Source organism: Chanodichthys erythropterus, chromosome 20 (genome assembly GCF_024489055.1).
Source record: "Chanodichthys erythropterus isolate Z2021 chromosome 20, ASM2448905v1, whole genome shotgun sequence".
NCBI lineage: Eukaryota > Metazoa > Chordata > Actinopteri > Cypriniformes > Xenocyprididae > Chanodichthys > Chanodichthys erythropterus.
Genome location: NC_090240.1, coordinates 5968897 through 5986429, shown reverse-complemented (window position 1 = coordinate 5986429; position 17533 = coordinate 5968897). Strand labels below are relative to the sequence as shown.

Sequence of the window (17533 nt, the reverse complement as noted above, 5' to 3'; positions counted from 1 at the left end):
CAGTCGAATATGAGATAACTGGTTGTGAATGGCAGAGGTTGGAGCAAGTCACACGTTCACAAGTCTCAAGTCCCTACCATCAAGTCTCAAGTCGCAGTGCACACAAACCAAGCAAGCCAAGTAAAGTCATTGGCTCATCTTAAGCAAGTCAAGTCAAGTCCTCCTGAGGTTCAGGTCAAATCAAGTCAAGTTACAATACCAAATAGATACAAGTAGAGTTTATATTCGGCTTGACCTTATTTAAATGAACTTTCTTAATTATACATTTATACTGTAATATCATTATTAATAATAATAATAATAATAATATAATTTATTATAGAACATATTTATAATTATTTAGATTTTGTAATATTATAATAACAATAATATGAAAAGTTTTGAAGATAAAAGTTGATGCATTAATTATATTGGTTTTATAGTAAATATCTAATGTTTAACTCATATATATATATATATATATATATATATATTTTTTTTTTTTTTTTATGGAATATCACCTATATGGAAGTGACAGAAATTAACTTTAAGGCCCAATATGTGACCCCTTAAATTGATTTCCATGGACATTTTTTTTTCTAAGCATGTTATACGCAATCTTAGCTGTGAATACGTTTACACTGCAATTACAATTGCTTAAATAATGTTATGCGATTAATGATTTTATTATAGAATTTTCAATATAGAAAAAATGAGATAAAAGATAAAATGATAAATTATACTTTTAATTATGAAATTAAAAGCACCAGTAGGTGGCGGCAAATACTTTCGTAATGAATGAGTCATAGAAGCATTCATTCAACTGATTCATTCAAAATGGCACTCAGGAACGAAGCAAGTGACTGAGTGACTGGGTCACTGAATCACTGAACTGGTTTTTACAAAACCTTGGATCTGTTTAGGAACAAAACACCACTATTGTGTTGCTTGCCAAAGACACACATAACTCTTTTGCTGTGGCTTGTTTGGAACTATTATCTTTGGAGAAATAGAGCAATGAAACATTATTGACAATATTACGCAATGTCTATTTATAGACATTCTGAAAGAAGATTGTTATATATACACCTAGGATGGCTTGAGGGTGAGTAAATCATGGGATAATTTTCATTTTTGGGTGAACTATCCCTTTAATATCATATGTTATAAATATAAAATTAACTCATACTAGGGCATATTTGCCACTGTATCTTGAATTTTGAGTGCATTTTATTAATTCTGGTGGCATTTTTCCCACCCCTGATAATGTCTAACCCTACTTTAAGAGAAAGATACAGTACTGTATCTACTGCAAAAGTCTTAGTTGCGTCAGTACAAACCTGATTCCAAAAAAGTTGGGACACTACAAATTGTGAATAAAAACAGAATGCAATGATGTGGAAGTTTCACATTTCAATAATTTATTCAGAATACAACATAGATGACATATCAAATGTTTAAACTGAGAAAATTTATCATTTTAAGGGAAAAATAAGTTGATTTTATATTTCATGGCATGAACACATCTCAACACAAAAGTTGGGACAAGGCCATGTTTACCACTGTGTGGCATCCCCTCTTCTTTTTATGACAGTCTGCAAACATCTGGGAACTGAGGAGACAAGTTGCTCAAGTTTAGGAATAGGAATGTTGTCCCATTCTTGTCTAATACAGGCTTCTAGTTGCTCAACTGTCTTAGGTCATCTTTGTCACATCTTCCTCTTTATGATGCGCCAAAAGTTTTCTATGGGTGAAAGATCTGGACTGCAGGCTGGCCATTTCAGTACCTGGATCCTTCTTATACGCAGCCATGATGTTGTAACTGATGTGGTGTGGCACTGTCATGTTAGAAAATGCAAGGTCTTCCCTGAAAGAGACGACATCTGGATGGGAGCATATGTTGTTCTAGAACTTGGATATACCTTTCAGCATTGATGGTGCCTTTCCAGATGTGTAAGCTGCCCGTGCCACACGCACTCATGCAATCCCATACCATCAGAGATGCAGGCTTCTGAACTGAGCGCTGATAACTACTTGGGTTGTCCTTGTCCTCTTTAGTCCGGATGACATGGCATCCCAGTTTTCGAAAAAAGAACTTCAAATTTTGATTCGTCTGACCACAGAACAGTTTTACACTTTGCCACAGTCCATTTTAAATTAGCCTTGGCCCAGAGAAAACGCCTGCACTTCTGGATCATGTTTAGATATGGCTTTTTTGACCTATTGAGTTTTAGCCGGCAACGGCGAATGGCACAGTGGATTGTGTTCACTGACAATGTTTTCTGGAAGTATTCCTGAGCCCATGTTGTGATTTCCATTACAGTAGCATTCCTGTATGTGATGCAGTGCCGTCTAAGGGCCCGAAGATCACGGGCATCCAGTATGGTTTTCCAGCCTTGACCCATACGCACAGAGATTGTTCCAGATTCTCTGAATCTTTGGATGATATTATGCACTGTAGATGATGATAACTTCAAACTCTTTGCAATTTTTCTCTGAGAAAATCCTTTCTGATATTGCTCCACTATTTTTTGCCGCAGCGTTGGGGGAATTGGTGATCCTCTGCCCATCTTGACTTCTGAGAGACACTGCCACTCTGAGAGGCTCTTTTTATACCCAATCATATTGACAATTGACCTAATAAGTTGCAAATTGGTCCTCCAGCTGTTCCTTATATGTACATTTAACTTTTCCGGCCTCTTATTGCTACCTGTCCCAACTTTTTTGGAATGTGTAGCTCTCATGAAATCCAAAATGAGACAATATTTGGCTTGACATTTCAAAATGTCTCACTTTCAACATTTGATATGTTATCTATTTTCTATTGTGAATAAAATATAAGTTTGAGATTTGTAAATTATTGCATTGCTTTTTTATTCACAATTTGTACAGTGTCCCAACTTTTTTGGAATGGGGTTTGTATTTTCACCCCCCAAAAATGTTTTTTTTTTAAGCCAGTTATTTATATCTTTTGCTGTAGAAAATATCAGTTTACATTTCCAAAAATTCCTTTTGCATTGAATTGTAATAATCCAGTGAGATTTTTATATGCACAAGGAGTCTGACAACAGCCAGTGCTCCACACAGAGATCTGATCTCACCATCATTGAGTCTGTCTGTGATTACATGAAGAAGTAGAAAAAAACTGAGAATAAATCCAGAAGAACTGTGGCAACATCTTTAAGATGCTTAAAGAAACCTACCTGCAAAGCTACCTGAAAAACTATTTGCAAGTGTATCTAGGAGAAAAGCTGTTTTAAAGGCCAAGGGTGATCACACCAAATATTGATTGATTTAGTCAATAGAAATTTAAAAGTTTTAATAAAAGACTAAATCCAGAAGAACTGTGGCAATGTCTCCAAGACGCTTGAAGAAATCAACCTCTAAAGCTACAGTACTGTGAAAGTTTTAGGCACTTGTCTAAAAATGCTGCAAAGCCAGGAAGCTTTCAAAAATAATGTCATAAATATATTTTATTTATAAATTAACTTCTATTAACTAAATCAGATCAATATTTGGTGTGATCACCCTTGGCGATTAAAGGGGTGGTTCAATGCGATTTCACTTTTTTAAACTTTAGTTAGTGTGTAATGTTGCTGCTTGAGCATAAACAGTATCTGCAAAGTTACAGTGCTGCTGAAAGTTCAATGCAAACGGAGATATTGTCTTTTAAAGTTATGGCAATTTATTGCCTTCAAAAACGGGCGGTTTGGACTACAACGAGCTTCTTCCTGGGTTGGTGACATCATAAACCCTTGCTATTAACATAAACCCTGCCCCCGGGAACACGCAACAAAGTGGGCGAGGCCATGTGGTGCAGTATAATGGATACAGAAGAGTTGTTTACACCGAACACGAGCGGCGCGACGCGTCAAAAGATAATAGAACCCATTATAATCTGTGATATTTTCTACACTGGATTCAGCGCTGAAGAAGCTTCCAGAATCTACACGAGTTCAATGCTGGATTTGCACAAAAGCTATTACTGAAAGATGAAGCAGTTCCCACTTTAAAAACAGAAGCTGCTGTTTATTGGCTTCAAACTGTAAGTACGTTTTATTTATTGTACATGTCTTTTAAACGTAATGTTATAGTTTTGTTGCTATTTTTAGTGCATCAAGGACATATACAAAGAGCAACTCGTTTTACTAGCCATTTAGCTAAGTTCTAGTGCAACAAACACCAACAAAAATCTCTGTTCATAGACAAACCGTTGTTCCTGCTATAAATTAAACGCTACCTTTACAAAAATGCGACTACTCACTCATGTATTCGGCTACAGTAAAGCTTTAATCATGATAAAACTTTATATTGAAAGCTAACAAACAGCAGTGACAGCATATAAACAATTTGACACAAATACAAAATGAAATACCATTCATAAACGTCCTTTAAAAGCTGCGATTGCTGGTTCTGATTCGGCTCAATTTGATACAGCAATATAGACGCCATTATTTACATTTCCTCTGAAGCATTAAAGGTCCCGTTTTTCGTGTTTTTTTGAAGCTTTGATTGTGTTTATAGTGTGCAATATAACATGTGTTCATGTTTCGCGTGTAAAAAAACAGTATTTTTCACATAATTTACTTATCTGTATACCGCTGTTTCCACTGTCATAAAAACGTGCTGATGACTTCCTTGTTCTATGAAGTCCCTCCATCAGAAATATGTAACGAGTTCTGATTGTGCCAGCGGTTCCTGTGTTGTGATTCGACAGCAGCTTAGCGCTCCTTGCCCGGAAAGGTCCCGCCTCTTACCATAACGTGTGCTGCACATAGTTTTACATGTGGATTATTGTGGTGTTGTGCCGAATGAACACAAGAGACAATAATTCCTGAGAGACTGAATTCTTTAATCTCCACAAGCAGCGACAGAAAATGTACAACTTTAGCACTCACTCAGAAGAGTACCTCATACGGAAAACAGCCACACATAGTCCCCTCTTGTGGCCATTATGTGCACTGCAGTCCAACATTAACTATTGCAGTAAGGATACCACAATTATAATTTTCGGGAACCGAGTTAAACATAAATTGTAACCATTGATCTCTAAGTACAGCATCCCTGGGAAGGCCAAACAAAGGTGATTGGACTGCGGGATGAAAATAACACCGTTTCGACGACATGGCGACAAACACACTCTACAAACGCAACTCTGCTCTTCTCCGTGGGAGCGCAACAAGACCACGCCCCCTTTTTTGTGTATTCCTGTGGGCGGAGGTTAGTCAAAAAACTGTTTTAGTGACGTCATTAAAGAAGGAAGTAGAGGGATGTAGTCCAAACTGGCCGTTCGATGTAGCCGACTTCTGTTAAATAAAATATCTCACTTGGCATTGAACTTTGAGCTTTAAAATTTTACAGATTTTATTTATACTCTAACAACAACATTACACACTAACTAAAGTTTGAAACATGGGACCTTGAAGAACGGGACCTTTAACTACGAATGGTAAGGGGTGTGGCGTTTCCGGACGCTTCAGCGAATCATGATACACTGGGCCAGCTACCAACCTGCCAACCAATCTGAGCACACTGCGTATTTCAGAGGGAGTGGCTTCATAGAAACATGTTAAACTGTGCCCCCAAAACACAATCAAGCCTAGAAAAAAACCACTGAACCACCCCTTTAAAACAGTTTTTGTTCTTGGTACACTTGCAAATCGTTTTTCAGGTAGCTTTGCAGGTAGGTTTCTTTAAGCATCTTAAAGATGTTGCCACAGTAAAGAACTGGCTTAAAAAAAAATTCTGGCAGGCGAAAATACTGATGTAAGACTTTTGCACAGTACTGTATATAAAACACTGCCATCATTAACAGTTTTGTATAGTGTTTTCCCGTCATTAGAAAGAGCGATATTTGGCATTAAAGCACTATGATTTGAAAGAAACTGTAGAAAATGTCAGTGAATTTGCATTACGTTAATTACAAAACATGCTATCATTAATTGTCATTTTAATCTTCTGACAGCCTTAAGCGACATTTGAAAACATATAAAGATGCATGCTGTTTTGACCATTATTCTCTCTCTACATCCACACCCTAACCCTACCCTAACCCTACCCACAACTCTATCTCTCCACCCCATTCGACATCCAGAGAGGAGGAGCTGGCCATCATAGACTGCAGTGAGTACCACTTGAAATTAGAAGAGTTAAAAATTACTTTAGAAAGATGACAGGATCATTATTTTATTCTTAAAGAGATTGGTAGGTCTACTAGTAAAATCTGTTGACATTAGTAATCCTTCTTACAATACATACCACTTCTTGTGTTTTTTCCTCAAGTTTGCATGACTATAACTCAAGAAGTATTACAGATTTCTAATTATTGTTTTAGATTCTGGTTCTTAAACTTTTTTTTTGATATCTTCATTTTAAAGGCTCGATGGTACAGTCCCTGAGATATGGAGATCTTAATGTGCAAATTTACTCCATGAATAAACTGGTAAATTGTTCACATTTTCAGTGGTCAAAAAACAAATGTGGGTCACTTTGCATACAGCGGATACTTTTTTTTTTCTTTTAAAGAGGAATATCTGAAGAACACAATGTTGAAACTAGAAATGTATTTCGTGTTTTTCTATCAATTCAATTGCATAGAACATACTTGTCTGAGTGGCATAAATATTCCTTTTCCAAAGTTTGCATGCCTGTAACTCTAAAGGTATTCAAGATATCTTAATATCCTTCGAGATTCTCATTCATAATAAACTTTCCTTTTGAAATCGTCATGTTCCAAGGCCCTATATAGTTCGGTGCCATAGAAATGGGGATCTCAAAGCAGCTCCATGTTCAAATTGTTGAATTTTATCCATTTTTAGTGAATGAAAACCAAATGTAGTTCACTTTGCACACAGCTGATTTCTTGTTACATTTAAAGAGGAATGTCTGAAGATTAAATAATGTTTAAACTAGAAATGTATCTTGTTTCACTTTATCAAAAGAATTGCATATTATAGAACTCTCTGAGTACCAAAAATCCACTAAAAATTGTTAAAATGGGGCATATTAACTTGCTCTCAAAAATGTATTTATAAGAATCTTTATTTGAATCAGTTTTAGTGATATTTGGATGAAGGGATTTTGTTCATTTTAACAGCTTCTGAACCTACCAAGAGTCTACTTCTTGAACTAAAGACATGTAAACTTTGGAAAAATGTTTGTTTCTGGCACTCAGTGGTGTGTTTTTGTAATGAATGGGAGCTCAGGCAGAGGATCCAAGTGCAGCGTTTTATTAATAACAAGAGTGGACGTACAGGCAGGGTTAAAACAGGAACAGTGAGGAACAGGCAGAGTCGTAGTCAAGGGACAGGCAATGATCAGGACGGGCAGCAATGGGTCAATAAGGAGAAACAGGCAGGAACGATAACAAGGAGGCAGACAGGATATACACGCTCAGAAATTACACAGTAGTAATCAAGACTTCGCGGTGAGGTGGTGTGAGTGAAAGTCCTTTATAGTCCTGATAATGAGCTGCAGCTGGGTGTGGTGATTAGTGATAGTGTGCTAGACTGATTGTGGCAACAGGTGATTGGTGTGGAGTGAACATGTGACTGGCAGGGAGGATTGTGGGAAGTGTAGTCCGGGAACTCAGAGGAGCAGACAGTGATCATGACAGTTTTATTTAATTGTTTTAATAGAGAGAAACAATATACATTTCTAGTTTCAGTGTTATTTGTTCTTCAGACATTCTTTTTAAACACAATAACTATAAGCTGTTTAAAAAGTTACCTACATTTGGTTCTCGACCATTGAAAATGGGTAAAATTCAACACTTTGGACATGGAGTCACTGTCTATGGGACTGAATTAAATAGGGCCTTATGATGAAATGAAGTGAAATTAAATGAAGTTTTCAAAAGAAAAGTTTATTAAGGATGGAAATTTAGAAGGATATTAAGATGTCTTGAATACTTTTAGAGTTACAGGCATGCAAACTTTGAAAGAAGAATATTTATGGCACACAGACATGTTCTATGCAATTGAGCTAATAGGAAAAAAAATGATACATTTCTATTTTTAACTATTATTTGTTCTTCAGATATTCCTCTTTAAAATAAAAAAGGTATCAGCTGTATGCAAAGTAACCCACATTTGTTTTTTAAACATCTGAAAATGTGTACAATTTACCAGTTTACTCATGGAGCCACATTAAGATCTCCATATCTCTGGGTTTGTACCATCGAGAGCCTTTAAGATGAAGATACCAAAAGGAAGGTTTGTTAAGAACCAAAATCTAAAAGGAAATTCAGATATCTATAACACTTCTTGAGTTACAGGCATGCAAACTTGAGGCAACAAAAAAAAAAAAAAAAAAAAAAAAACAAGAAGTGCTTTTTTGCCATATTTGAACTGTCACTGTTGGTGTTACGAATGGAGACTCAGGCAGGAGATCCAAGTGCAGCATTTATTTACAAGTGAGAGTGGTCGTACAGGCAGGGTCAATCAGGAGCAAACAGGAACAGCGAGGGACAGGCAGAATCGTGGTCAAGATACAGGCAGAAGATCAGGGCTGGCAGATATCATTCACAGAACAGGATGGCAAGGCAAGGGTCAAAGGCAGGAACAGGAACAGACAGGGAAACAGGATAATCACAGGGAAACGCTTAGAATTGACACAGAGTAATCAATACTTCGCGGTGAGGTGGTGTGTGTGGAAGTCCTTTATAGTCCAGGTAATGAGCTGCAGCTGGGTGTGGTGATCAGTGATTAGTGTGAAGTGTGTGCAGGTGAGTGGCAGAGAGGATGATGGGAGATGTAGTCCGGGAACAGTGACAGGAACAGACGTGATCGTGACATAACGCCCCCCTCCCGGAAGGCGCGTCCTCGCGGCGTAAATGAAACAGCTAGGGAGTGGGGGTGGGTGCATTGGAGATCTAATGGTAGACGGGAACGGATCTCCAATGCAGGTTCCAGAGACTTGGGCAACCACGGAGGGTCAGGAGCCTCGGGCAGCCACGGAGGGTCAGGAGCCTCGGGCAGCCACGGCGGGTCAGGAGCCTCGGGCAGCCACGGCGGGTCAGGAGCCTCGGGCAGCCACGGCGGGTCAGGTGGCTCAGGCAGCCACGGCAGGTCAGGTTGCTCAGGCAGCCACGGCAGGTCAGGTGGCTCAGGCAGCCACGGCAGGTCAGGTGGCTCAGGCAGCCACGGCAGGTCAGGTGGCTCAGGCAGCCACGGCAGGTCAGGTTGCTCAGGCAGCCACGGCAGGTCAGGTGGCTCAGGCAGCCACGGCAGGTCAGGGTCCATAGGTGACCCCAGCGGATCATAGTCCATAGGAGACCCCAGCAGGTCAGAGTCCATAAATGACCCCAGCGGGTCAGAGTCCATAAGTGACCCTAGCGGGTCAGAGTCCATTGATGGCCGTAACAGTTCAAAGGCCCTTAACGGCCATGGTCGAGCAGGGTCCCCACCCACAAGCTCCCCACCCTCAGGTACACTGCCCCCCCCCCAAAAAAGTTCTTGGGGATTTCAGTGGAGCCCGTAGCGGGTTTGTGGGCAAGGAGTTCGGGTGGTTCTGGCAGGGCAAGGTGTTTGAGTGGCGCCGGCAGGGCTGGAAGCTTGGATGGCGCCGGCAGGGCTGGAAGCTTGGGTGGCGCTGGCAGGGCTGGAAGCGTGGATGACGCTGGCAGCACAAGGAGCTTGGGTGGCGCTGGCAGAGCGAGCAGCACGGGTGGCGCCGGCAGGGCGAGGAGCTCGGGTGGCGCCGGCAGGGCGAGGAGCTCAGGTGGCGCCGGCAGGGCGAGGAGCTCGGGTGGCGCCGGCAGGGCGAGGAGCTCAGGTGGCGCCGGCAGGGCGAGGAGCTCAGGTGGCGCCGGCAGGGCGAGGAGCTCAGGTGGCGCCGGCAGGGCGAGGAGCTCAGGTGGCGCCGGCAGGGCGAGGAGCTCAGGTGGCGCCGGCAGGGCGAGGAGCTCAGGTGGCGCCGGCAGGGCGAGGAGCTCAGGTGGCGCCGGCAGGGCGAGGAGCTCAGGTGGCGCCGGCAGGGCGAGGAGCTCAGGTGGCGCCGGCAGGGCGAGGAGCTCAGGTGGCGCCGGCAGGGCGAGGAGCTCAGGTGGCGCCGGCAGGGCGAGGAGCTCAGGTGGCGCCGGCAGGGCGAGGAGCTCAGGTGGCGCCGGCAGGGCGAGGAGCTCAGGTGGCGCCGGCAGGGCGAGAAGCACAGGTGGCGCCGGCAGAGCGAGACGTTTGGGCGGAGCAGGAGAGACCTCTGGAATGGTCCCCAGGCCCACAGCGGCCTCTTGAAGGGCATCGGCGTCTTGAGGAGAGGAGGACGCCTTCTTCCTCCTCCTCCTCCTCTTTTTCCGAGGGTGAGTCGATGATTCACCGGTTGGAGCGGGTTCAGGAGCAGACTCACTGGCTGAAGCGGGTTCTGGAGCGGACTTAATGGCTGGAACGTCCCCTACCTCCGTGAGCACCGAAGGGGCGGCCATCTTGCCCGTAGGCACTGGCAAAGCGGCCATCTTGTCCATCGCGTCCAGGGCACTTGAGAGCGTAGCATCCGGCGAGCTTGAGAGCGTAGCGTCCGGCGAGCTTGAGAGCGTAGCGTCCGGCGAGCTTGAGAGCGTAGCGTCCGGCGAGCTTGAGAGCGTAGCGTCCGGCGAGCTTGAGAGCGTAGCGTCCGGCGAGCTTGAGAGCGTAGCGTCCGGCGGGCTTGAGAGCGTAGCGTCCGGCGGGCTTGAGTGCGAAGCGACCGGCGGGCTTGAGTGCGAAGCGGCCGGCGGGCTGGAGTATGAAGTGGCTGGTGGATGCTTAGGGATGCCAGCCGCTCGAGCTGAAGTCATCGGCGGATCTGCCACACTGCAACGCAGTCCTCTCCACTCCCTGACTGATCTAGAGACGTGACGTGACTCTGGACGATCAGCGGCGACGTGACTTTGCTCTGGGCGATCAGCGAATGCGTGACGTTTGCTCTGGGCGATCAGCGAAGGCGTGACGTTGCTCTGGGCGATCAGCGAAGGCGTGACGTTGCTCTGGGCGATCAGCGAAGGCGTGACGTTGCTCTGGGCGATCAGCGAAGGCGTGACGTTGCTCTGGCAGATCAGTGAAGGCGTGACGTTGCTCTGGGCGATCAAATGTGGCTTGACTTTGTGTTGTTGTTGTGACCGCCATTTTATGAGTGTTCACTTTAGTGGCAGCCATTACATGATTCACCATAGTGTCACATTTCTCTGCGACATCCACAGTAAAAAGTGAACCAACTGTGAGCAGGGCAAAGTCCAGAAATTCCACAAACGATCCTCGGGGACCATTAGTGAGTAAATAGTCCTTCAGTGGTTCATTTAGTCCATATGCAAAAAAGTCAATGAGGGCACAGTCCGGTAAATCAGAAAGATGAGCAATATCTAGGAATCTCTGAATATGTGCCTCCAGGGTGCAGTTACCTTGACGAAGGCTTACAAGGTGCCTTACGGGATCCATGCTGGGACTGGACACGCTCACAGAAGCTGCTGGATCTGGGTTGGCGAAGTATTCTGTTACGAATGGAGACTCAGGCAGGAGATCCAAGTGCAGCATTTATTTACAAGTGAGAGTGGTCGTACAGGCAGGGTCAATCAGGAGCAAACAGGAACAGCGAGGGACAGGCAGAAGATCAGGGCTGGCAGATATCATTCACAGAACAGGATGGCAAGGCAAGGGTCAAAGGCAGGAGCAGGAACAGGAACAGGAACAGGAACAGACAGGGAAACAGGATAATCACAGGGAAACGCTTAGAATTGACACACAGAGTAATCAATACTTCGCGGTGAGGTGGTGTGTGTGGAAGTCCTTTATAGTCCAGGTAATGAGCTGCAGCTGGGTGTGGTGATCAGTGATTAGTGTGAAGTGTGTGCAGGTGAGTGACAGAGAGGATGATGGGAGATGTAGTCCGGGAACAGTGACAGGAACAGACGTGATCGTGACAGTTGGCATATAATGAAACAAAGATTGCTAAAATCAGCAGACTTTAATAAAAGATCTCCAAATCTCTGTGTGAAAAAATAATGATGCTGTCATCTTTCTAAAGTAATTTTTACACCCCTCGAACTTGGCTCCAAATCTCAGGTGAAAATTTTAATTTTGACCCCCCTCTACAAAATAGTGGATTACTTAGTAAATATACTGTGACATTTAATCTTTCAGCTTTCATCACTATTTAGGTTTGTCTTTCAACAGAAAAAATATTAACAAAATCAAAAATTTGAGATGGGGACCTCTGGATGAGTTGACACGGAATGACCACGAACAGGTTAGCTTACTTTTTGAAGTGGTGAATGAAGTTCAAGGCTGTGATGGTCGTGTCTGATATTCCTTTGCCAGTTATTATGCAAAGAAATGAAACAAGAAATGATGTTGGGATATTTTCTTCTACCCTCTATTTAGTGCACTCACCGCAGCTTCATGCAATTGCGCCTTCCTGTTCCCAGATGGATTTAGCCCATCGAAGAGCTCTTCAAGATGGGAGAGAAATGATGTATGTGATTTTGGATTTTTCCATCAGAAAGTGCTGGGACTGCACCTCAATTGGAAGAGAACAGTGAAACAAGAACCTGCTGCAATCCTCAGCCACTCCAGAGTTGTTCACTGGTTAGGCCATGGGACTGGCTGATGTGACTGTTGAGGAAGTGCTGGAATGCGGAAGTTGTGACTTCCGGAGGGAATGCACAAGCTCAGCAAATGGATCGGTAGCTCTCGCTTCCATCGTGTGTTTCACTTTGTGTTCAGTCTGGTTTTCTGTCATGTAACAGAGGAGGGCACAAGGGATTCAGCAGTAACGGGTGATTTATTCACAGATTGTTGAAACAGAACAGAAAAACAATCAGGTGAGTCACAGTTCAATGCAATCCAACTGATAGTCATTAACTGAATACTTTTCTCCTTCTTGCAGGTAAACACAGATGGCTGAAGATGATGAAGACCATGCAGGGAGGATGCAGAGTGTATGCTGAGGGATAGCACAGACACAAGACGGGGTGAGTCATTAGGTACACTCTCCAGTTGAGATTGATGAGACAGACGCGATTGTGTGGGAATGGTAAGTGTTTAACCAGTTTGTGATAATGAGAGACAGGTGCAGCTGATCAGAATTCGGATGACTTTGATCGGATGGGTGGAGTTGTAGGACTTGGTGCAGATGGTGTGATAAGAGAGGCTGTGACAGCCTAAGCTTACCTTGATCTTTAATTGTAACAGAGTTTCTCACTGTAGTTTCTACTCCTCCTCGAATAAATCCCTGGCATTTATAATCTCCTGAATGGCCCTTTTTTTTTTTCTTTCTTTTTTTTTTTTTTTTTTTGATGACTGGATATCTAATTGAGATTTAGATTATTGTAGGTTCACCATTTTTTTAAAACCATCTGTAGGTCCAGTTGGTCCACTGAATTTCACATTTCAGACAGACATTTTCAGTGTTGTATAAACATTCGTATTTTGATGCTCCCCAACAGACATTCTACTGAGTATAAGTAACTTTACAACTACATGTCAACTTATTTTATACTAAGCATAACCATACCTAACAGTCTACTACAGTCTACTATTAGTCTAATGGGAGTTAGTTTACATTTAGTTGCAAAGTTATTTATAGTTAGTAGAATGTCTAAAGTGGACCACTGAAATAAAGTGTAACTATAATTATATTTTGATATCCACTCACCTTGCAGAGTTAAAGTGTACCCATCACTTTTTTCAGACTCAGAAGTTCTGCTTTTTGCCTTGCATTCATAATTTCCACCATCTGTCACAGTGATGCTGGAATGATGCTCAGTTTTGAAATTAGCAGAGTCCTTGTACCAGTCGTATTGGAACTCAGATGCTCCTCCAGGGACCACACAGTTCAGAGTGACTGTCTCTGTTCTGTACAGCACCTTGTGAGTTGGATGGCCAGTTATCTTGGGCTTGGGGATTGGAATCGGAGGATCTAAGGGATGAATAATCCTTATGTTAGAGTGGCTAAATACTTTTTAATGCAGTGGTGTAACTTAAAAAAAAAAAAGTTAAATAAAATATTCATTAAAAGTCCAGGTTGCACTTTATTTTACAGTAAATGTACTTACAGTGTACTACTTACCTAAGAAAAAAATTGGTAATATAAGGTAACAATAGGGATTAAGGTTGGGTTTAGGATTAGTACCTAGTTATTACCCAGTTATTTATTACTATAATAAGTACACAGTATGTCACCAGCAATCACCGATAGTATTAACAAACAAAAAAAGAAAAAGAAAAAAGAATCGTACCTTCAGTGCTCTCTTGAGATGTTACTGCTATATTACTGCCACAGACTGCCACTATAATTTAAAATAGATTCAGGGAAAAGCTGGGATACAGTATAGTGATTTACTAGTATTATTCACTCTCAGAAAAAAAAAAAAAAAAAAAAAAAAAAAAAAGGTACAAAAACTGTCACTGGGGCGGTACCCTTTTAAAAGTTTCTATATGTATCATTTAGGTACTAACATGTACACTTTTGGTACCAATATGTACCTCTGAGGTACAAATATGCACTCTTTAGGTACAAAGGCGTAGCTTTTGAAAGGGTACTGCCCCAGTGACAGCTTTTGTACTTTTTCCCCCTGTTAATGTTGGTTTCAAATACAATTCATATTAATAAAGGCCTACCTGTCAAAAGGATGATTTTAAATGTTTCCATTTACAAGTCAAAGTAGAGCCTCAGTGAACACTGACCTTGGGTGAGTCTCTGAAACAAGAAAAGCTTCCTGTAGAAACCAATTTTAATTAAAACCTGACAGGAAATCATGACGTCTTGTCTACTCCCATTTCACCAACAAAGCTGAATAAATACACCTGGTTCCAATCTAATATTATGTTATTAAATTATAAACACAATAATAATAATAATAATAATAATAATAATGAATTATTACCAATTCTGACATTGTAATTGTTCTTGTTTCAGTTTCTGTTAAGCATTGTGGGTGTGGTTAAATGCACTTTTGTTAAAAAAAATAAAAAATAAATATGCAGTGTTATGTGAACTTCCTTTTTCATCCATGGCCCTGCTGGATTATGACATGCATTTAAAATGGCATCATACATAAGCCACAAACCAACTAACACCACACCAACATTTCTAGCTGTGAAATTCTTTTAGTTTGAACCAGAGGTACCTATGGAGTACTTTTCTAAAATGCGCCAGCCAGTTCCAGAATCACTGAGAGTGCTTCTGAAATTACTGTGGGTGCTCTAGTAAAATGCAGATGTAATGCAGAGTATACACCAACATACACATCCAAATACAAACAAGACCCGACAAAGAACTGAACACAGACAGGAACATGAATACACTGATACAAACAAGCTTAACAAGATAACAACTTCAATAAGTGTCCATGGTGACTGATAGTGGCGGGAAACTAAAACAAAGAAACACGTGACATAAAGCAAACTAAAACAAACAGGACATGGCAGTGACTGTAACACCACAAGATAATCAGGCTGATTTCTCCCCTTCCTACAATCCTAGGTAATGTCCCGATTATCTTGATGGTTCTACAGATTATTTTATCCGATTTTTCTATGGTGTGAGGTGTGTTAAGAGTGACTGAATCTGCTCGGAAGAACGTCGGAGGTGCCCCGATCCTGATGTGTTGGTGGAACCCCGAGTACAAACACGTGCATGCTCTGGAGATAGCGTTAGTCTATTTTAACGTTTCATATTTCTGTCATGTTTCTTTCATCACTAAAACTCTGTTGCTTTGTCAGTTTATCTCACAAAGTTCTGTAATAATCAACAATGCACAATAAATCTCTTACTTACATCATGTCTACACTTTGTTAATGAGAGCTGAATAAAGACGTTTTGAGTGGTGAGTAGATTCTGACTAACTTAAACATTTCTGATTGGACATAGAGATCAACAATTATGTCTGTGATTGGCTACATTGCTCAATGCTGCAAAACACGTTGTAAATAGAGATGTTTTCTTGAGCACTAACACAAGTAAAGTACCTCAGGGATGACGTTTTTTTGCAAAACCCAGAGGCGAGTTAGCATTTTTGGACTTCCGGTTCCATCGCCCAAAAGTCTATAGGTGCGTCCCTATTCGCGTACTTATGCATGATTCTATGATGTTTTTAAGTATAAATAGTGTGAGTAAGAAAAAGTGCACTTTAAATACCCGAATGATGCACTAAATTAACGGAAAAAAACGAAGTGTGGAATGTTGGACACTTCGTGCACTCAACTGCAGCATTAATTAGGTAGGGGAGGGGAAGGGAGGATCGGACTCTGTTGTTAAATGACAAAATAACTTTATACAATTCACGCACTACATGGATGAGTGCATAGTGCACAAGTACATAGAGTATAAGTGCATAGTGTATAGTGCCTCATTTGGGATGCATCTTATGGGTTTTTTGAATGGGTTTTTGCTAAATCGCCTGAAATAAGGCCTGGGGTTAACAAAGCCTCTAAATATTTTCACGTTTTTATCTATGACATAAAACACACCAGTTATAACCCGCTTGTGATTTTTTTAAACCTTTACTGTGTCTTAAAAATGGTGGTTGCTAACAAATTGCTAAAAGGGACTACTTCCTTTGGTGGGGACTTTAGACGTCATCATGACAAACAGGAAATTTGGACAGCATTTCTCATGAAAAAGTGGATAAGTATTCATACACAGCGCAGATCATAATCAGCGAGCATGTTTTTAAATAAAGTTGTTTTTTAAATAAAATTTGAGGAAGCTTGGTGGTGACGACGTTGATCCGCGACCATGGTGTGCTGTAGTCTGTTTATAGCCTACTGTTAGCTTTGTATATCTAAGGACTTTATTTAGGCTTCAAAATGTATAAATGTTGTGTTACCTTGTAAAGATTATCTTTATAGACAAAACGTGTAAGTGTCATAACCCTTTTTTAAACACAGAGACTTTCCAAAAGTCTATGGGAAAAATGCATAGGCTTTCGATCTAGGGAACCCGTGCGCCACTAACTTTCGGGTTGGCCAACAAAAACACGTCATCTCTGAGGTACTCTATATGCACTGGAGCATTTGTCAAATCCTACAATATCAACTGAGGGTGTTCTTGCTTGCCTAGAACGGGGCCTGAAAATGTGTACACATCAACAACGGATAGAGGGGAAGGACTTGAGGAAAGTTTAAGAATATGTCTTGGGAAAGATTCATATTTTTCTTATATGTAAGAAAAGTTTGCTTTTGTTCTCTGCAACATCTGCAAGATGTACAGGGGTGCCAGTGCTCTGTCACAAAACCAAGAATAAACAAGAGCAAAGTGACAGAAGTGACATTTAAGTAACCACAACAGCTACAGCTACCAAAAATACTTAACTAAGAGTTAACAATGCTCACAATGCTATACATATGAAATAGAGGTTAATGATCTGTTGTCAATATATACAAATAAATCAAATTTATGTTCCAAAGGGATTGTTTTATTTTATTTTATTTTCTGTGCTTTTAATTCCTGATTCCATATTGAACCTTAATATTGTCACATGTTCTGTTTTGATTCAGTTTTCATTGTTCTGTTTCTGCTTGCTGTTAGTTTGTTAACTGGTTCTATTATCCTCTATTCCCTGCCTGTTTGTTTCTGTGGTTAA

At 41.4% G+C, this 17533-nt stretch overlaps 1 protein-coding gene across 1 annotated transcript in view; it reads right to left on the bottom strand.

Moving 5' to 3' along the window:
* The window catches only part of LOC137008745 (Fc receptor-like protein 5), a 67182-nt gene extending 52332 nt beyond the window's left edge, over window positions 1–14850 (bottom strand). Inside the window, exons 1-4 of the mRNA XM_067370465.1 lie at window positions 14834–14850; window positions 14568–14665; window positions 14186–14236; window positions 13603–13866 (exon numbers count right to left, since the gene is read on the bottom strand). Coding sequence (XP_067226566.1) covers window positions 13603–13866; window positions 14186–14236; window positions 14568–14598 — 346 coding nt within the window. The 5' untranslated portion in view covers window positions 14599–14665; window positions 14834–14850. The remainder of the gene's footprint in view (window positions 1–13602; window positions 13867–14185; window positions 14237–14567; window positions 14666–14833) is intronic.
* Between the last annotated feature and the right edge of the window lie 2683 nt (window positions 14851–17533).